The sequence below is a fragment of the Convolutriloba macropyga genome, chromosome 3, assembly GCF_964194025.1.
Source record: "Convolutriloba macropyga chromosome 3, txConMacr16.3, whole genome shotgun sequence".
In the NCBI taxonomy this organism is placed as follows: Eukaryota; Metazoa; Xenacoelomorpha; order Acoela; family Convolutidae; genus Convolutriloba; species Convolutriloba macropyga.
The window spans coordinates 18,070,904-18,076,903 of record NC_134470.1 but is presented as its reverse complement, the minus strand read 5'-3'; the positions used below and the strand labels follow the sequence as shown (position 1 = coordinate 18,076,903).

The 6,000-nt window shown below is 38.6% G+C and overlaps 1 protein-coding gene across 1 annotated transcript in view; it reads right to left on the bottom strand.

Annotated features, from left to right (window-relative positions):
• LOC142336553 (uncharacterized) overlaps positions 1-6,000 on the bottom strand; it is a 141,932-nt gene that overhangs the window by 1,234 nt on the left and 134,698 nt on the right. Inside the window, exon 41 of the mRNA XM_075385462.1 lies at positions 224-432. Coding sequence (XP_075241577.1) covers positions 224-432 — 209 coding nt within the window. The remainder of the gene's footprint in view (positions 1-223; positions 433-6,000) is intronic.

The following is a 6,000-nucleotide window of genomic DNA, read 5'->3' as shown; positions in this document are numbered from 1 at the left end:
CTAAGAAAGCATAAAAACCATATATGACCTAGTATGATTGATCTGGTATGGTTACTAAGTATCGTATGACCTGCTAGCTTGACCTATGAAATTTTTGTATAAAAAATTTCATTTTTGTATAAAAAATTATTTATTCTGGTGACTATTAAAGCAATATTTTTGTTCAATTGGGGGAAGGGGTGAATTTGAGATGAAAAGAAGAGCTATAGTAAAATTCACTGACCTCAATAGTATACACTGACTCCCCGTCCAGTCCCGTGAAATCATAAGTGTCGCTAGTGGTATTTATAACTTCAGACCCACCCCCGCTGTCTGTGGTGACGAATGGTGTGATCCTCAACTGGTAGCCGTCTGATCCTCCCTGGTGTTCCCAAGAAATGGAGAGCGCGTCAGAGGAAGAACTCTCAGTTCGAATTGTAACCTGGCCAGGCACTGCAACATACCACATTGTGTTGAAGCATCTCGTTATCATTAAATTATGATTCCAGACAGCAGTAGATTGAGCTTTCCAGAATGTTTTTAAAAATCTGTTCATAAGATGATATCGACGTTAATTAGTTCAAGGGAACTCAGTTGACATTTTGTACAATTGATAGCATCATTGAATTACATTATCGTTCCGACCCAAACTTGGAGGGGGGGGGGGGGCTGGAGTTATAGGCTCGGCGTTTTTTGTTCAGTCATTTTTGTCACCTTAAAATATTCATCGTAGAGACTGAGTGTTATCATTAGAATGCCCATCCAGCGTTATATATATATAATGATTTTTTACCATTTTTTCCAAGGAGAGTTATCAGTTACCGAGGTTTAAAATTTTGTAAACATTCGACTGATTTCCGTTGCTTTTGTTCATGTTTTTTTTGTAAATCTTGCTCAAGTCTTCGTTAATTTAGCTAAATATGTGTTTAAAATTCTAGCCATAGTGTTGATGGTTTGACCTTTAAGAGGAGGGTTGCTGAACTGTTTGATTCGACCTTGTAACGGCTGCTGAATTACAATTCAGTTCGTTACTATTTGCTATTCTTAGTTTCTCTATATCGAATTGGACTGGTTTGCTACAGATCACACAATACGGGATCTCTATATGCATACGAGTTCAACCAGATAGAAAAACAAATAGAAGATAAAGATATATGTCTAGGACATGTTTGTGCAAAAACTTTAAAACTTAAACATATGTTGGTTTTGCCTTTTGTACTCACGAGTTGAAAAACCAGAAGCCGCGGTTCGTAACAGCAGAATTTCGGCTCCAATAATTCGTAGATACAAGACACATTAACCAATAATATACTGCTCAAGAATCACTTTCAATAAAAGGCACAGTAACAAATTAGTGCGTAGAAATAATTTAACCGCAGGACACAACTACCTACTCCTCAAAACAGTTTACTTTTGCTGTTTTTTGCTGAGTTATTTGAAAAAAACCGTTTTCTGCGGCTGCTTTTGCTGTGTGTTTCTGTGTTGCTTTTGTTATATCCCATTTTTTCTCCAAATGGCGTGACTATGACTGTACTAGTAACTATAAACAAAACTGGCACTATTAAGATGACTAATTATTATTGCAACTAACAATTAATAAAAAACAGTTTTCCCTATCTCATTTTTCATGCTGATGTATTTTCCTACGCATGTTGTAAAAACTCAGCTTCAAAATCCCCGGCCCTGTTTTCCTTCGTGAGAACATCTTCGTCAATTGGTAGTTTTGGAGAGCGCTTCACAACAAGCCTGTAGACTCGGGCCTTGTATTTGTCGAAAGAGTTTTCGATGATCGACAAAATCCTCTGCCCATGGTAAATATGCTAGACTAACAATTTTCTTACCAAGCAAAAAAACTGATTTAGGGTAATAGATTCCAGATAGTTTACTTCAGAACTGATTGGTGTCAATATTCTTGCATTCAATATTTGCTCAAAAATAGACATTGTGGTTGAGGCATTGTCTTCCGTAACTGATCGGTTCCCTAACACTCTATGCAAAGCCTTCTTGCAACTTCCGATTAGTCGCTCCCACATTCCTCCAAGTTGAAGCAGTGCGGGCGGATTGAACTTCAATCTGATCCTTTATTGAAGCAGATGATCTTTAACCCTTTCTCGGTTCCATGCTGTGACATAGAGTTTCATCTGTCAATCTACTCTAACAAAATCTGTCCGGTTGCCACTGATTATTTTTGTTGGTTTGAATCTTTGCGCTATAAACCGCAAAATGGCGTTCAGACAACTGTCGATATCCATATTTGGGACTAACTCAATTTGCACAGCTCGTGCCGTTAGACAAGTGAACAAATAACACCATAGCTTCTCATTTTTGCAACCAATTTTTACTGTAAAAGGGCCAAAGAAGTCTACTCAAACCTTTTCAAAAGCTATTGAAGAATCCAGCCCTTCTGTAGGTAGCTCTGCCATCACTGCAGCCAATGTTTGTCCTCGGCCTCATCGGCACGTGGTACATTCGTTCTTTATTGAACGTAAAGCATTTCTCACGTCAATAATCCAGAATAGTTGCTGAACTATGTTTCTGACATGTTCAGTCCCTTCATGGTCAGTCACACAAGACCAAACAAATTTTACCTTTTCGGTCTTTGGTACGAATAAGTCGCCCTTATGTCAATAAAGGGTGAAAACTGTAGGATCTTGCTATTTTTCAGAATTTCTTTTCCAAAATTGGGGGATTTTATCTCCTGAACAAACTGTTCTTGCTGTAGTAAATTGAAGATGAATGCTTTGGAAATTTTCTTTTTTTTTCAAAGCAAATCATCTTTGTTGCAAATCATCAAAGCAAACCATTTTTTCTCCAAATGGCGTGACTATGACTGTACTAGTAACTATAAATAAAACTGACACTATTAAGATGACTAATTATTATTGCAAATAACAATGAATAAAAAACAGTTTTCCCTATCTCAGTTTTCATGCTGATGTATTTTCCTACGCATGTTGTAAAAACTCAGCTTCAAAATCCCCGGCCCTGTTTTCCTTCGTGAGAACATCTTTGTCAATTGGTAGTTTTGGACAGCGCTTCACAACAGGCCTGTAGACTCGGGCCTTGTATTTGTCGAAAGAGTTTTCGATGATCGACAAAATCCTGTGCCCATGGTAAATATGCTAGACAAACAATTTTGTTACCAAGCAAAGAAACTGATTTAGGGTAATAGATTCCAGATAGTTTACGTCAGAACTGATTGGTGTCAATGTTCTTGCATTCAATATTTGATCAAAAATAGACATTGTGGTTGAGGCATTGTCTTCCGTAACTGATTGGTTCCCTAACACTCTATGCAAAGCCTTCTTGCAACTTCCGATTAGTCACTCCCACATTCCTCCAAATTGAAGCAGTGCGGGCGATTGAACTTCAATCTGATCTTTTATTGAACCAGATGATCCTTAACCTTTTCTCGGTTCCATGCTGTCCAGTTGTCACTGATTATTTTTTGTTGGTTTGAATCTTTGCGCAATAAACCGCAAAATGCCGTTCAGACAACTGTTGATATCCATATTTGGGACTAGCTCAATTTGCACAGCTCGTGCCGTTAGACAAGTGAACAAATAACACCATAGCTTCTCATTTCTGCAACCAATTTTTACTGTAAAAGGGCCAAAGAAGTCTACTCAAACCTTTTCAAAAGCTATTGAAGAATCCAGCCTTTCTGTAGGTAGCTCTGCCATCACTGCAGCCAATGTTTGTACTCGGCCTCATCGGCACGTGGTACATTCGTTCTTTATTGAACGTAAAGCATTTCTCACGTCAATAATCCAGAATAGTTGCTGAACTATGTTTCTGACATGTTCAGTCCCTTCATGGTCAGTCACACAAGACCAAGCAAATTTTACCTTTTCGGTCTTTGGTACGAATAAGTCTCCCTTATGTCAATAAAGGGTGAAAACTGTAGGATCTTGCTATTTTTCAGAATTTCTTTTCCAAAAGTGGGGGATTTTATCTCCTGAACAAACTGTTCTTGCTGTAGTAAATTGAAGATGAATGCTTTGGATATTTTCTTTTTTTTCAAAGCAAATCATCTTTGTTGCAAATCATCAAAGCAAACCATTTTTTCTCCAAATGACGTGACTATGACTGTACTAGTAACTATAAATAAAACTGGCACTATTAAGATGACTAATTATTATTGCAACTAACAATTAATAAAAAACAGTTTTCCCTATCTCAGTTTTTATGCTGATGTATTTTCCTACGCATGTTGTAAAAACTCAGCTCCAAAATCCCCGGCCCTGTTTTCCTTCGTGAGAACATCTTCGTCATTTGGTAGTTTTGGAGAGCGCTTCACAACAGGCCTGTAGACTCGGGCCTTGTATTTGTCGAAAGAGTTTTCGATGATCGACAAAATCCTCTGCCCATGGTAAATATGCTAGACAAACAATTTTGTTACCAAGCAAAAAAACTGATTTAGGGTAATAGATTCCAGATAGTTTACGTCAGAACTGATTGGTGTCAATATTCTTGCCTTCAATATTTGCACAAAAATAGACATTGTGGTTGAGGCATTGTCTTCCGTAACTGATCGGTTCCCTAACACTCTATGCAAAGCCTTCCTGCAACTTCCGATTAGTCGCTCCCACATTCCTCCAAATTGAAGCAGTGCGGGCGATTGAACTTCAATCTGATCCTTTATTGAACCAGATGATCCTTAACCCTTTCTCGGTTCCATGCTGTCCGGTTGTCACTGATTATTTTTTGTTGGTTTGAATCTTTGCGCAATAAACCGCAAAATGGCGTTCAGACAATTGTCGATATCCATATTTGGGACTAGCTCAATTTGCACAGCTCTTGCCGTTAGACAAGTGAACAAATAACACCATAGCTTCTCATTTCTGCACCCAATTTTTACTGTAAAAGGGCCAAAGAAGTCTACTCAAACTTTTTCAAAAGCTATTGAAGAATCCAGCCTTTCTGTAGATAGCTCTGTCATCACTGCAGCCAATGTTTGTGCTCGGCCTCATTGGCACTTGGTACAATTGTTCTTTATTGAACGTAAAGCATTTCTCACGCCAATAATCCAGAATAGTTGCTGAACTATTCTTCTGACATGTTCAGTCCCTTCATGGTCAGTCACACAAGACCAAGCAAATTTTACCTTTTCGGTCTTTGGCACAAATAAGTCGCCCTTATGTCAAGAAAGGGTGAAAACTGTAGGATCTTGCTATTTTTCGGAATTTCTTTTCCAAAATTGGGGGATTTTATCTCCTGAACAAACTGTTCTTGCTGTAGTAAATTGAAGATGATTGCTTTGGAATTTTTCTTTTTTCAAAGCAAATCATCTTTGTTGCCGGTTTCCTTTTTGCTCAACGCTTGCTGCACATATGCCATTACATTTATCAGTCGATTGAAGTTGCTGATTTGCGCCCATTGAACGATTGGTTTCTTTTCTTCAGTTGTGTATATGAAGTTTATTTGTTCGCTGCCTTCGTTGGAAGCGAATGTTATATTCACCCGCTCGGGCCATTCGTTTTCTGGTTGCGTCGACCAGGCCGGCCTAGTGAGCCACTCATTCCTCTTGAATTCATCAACAATGATGTGATGGCCCTCATCCCGCTGTGGGCTGGATTGTCGATACCACTCACATGATTCCACTGTAAAACATCAGTTGCATCCAAAATCTCTGCAACCCGTTTGTTACAAACACTTGTTATTTGCGTTGAGAGCTGTGTATCCATTGTAGAACAGTAGTAAAATCTGTCGAAAAGTTACGATTGTGAATTTTTAATCGTGCTCTTTAGCTCTCTGTTCGTTCAGTCTAAACTGCCATGACTGCCGCTTGTAGTTCCAAACGTGGTATCGAAAAGTGTCGCATCGGTGCGACTCTGCGTTTTCTGACTACAGATGCTAAGTCTGCTTAGTTTTGCTTGGACTGCAAACGTAGCTGCATAAATTTCAGCGCAAATATGCCAGTGCACAATTTTTGTCTTCCGATGCGTCAGAGAAGACATGGAATTCAAAATTATTTTTAGTTGTAGTGAAATATTTTCTAGCAATGCTGGTTTCTGCAAC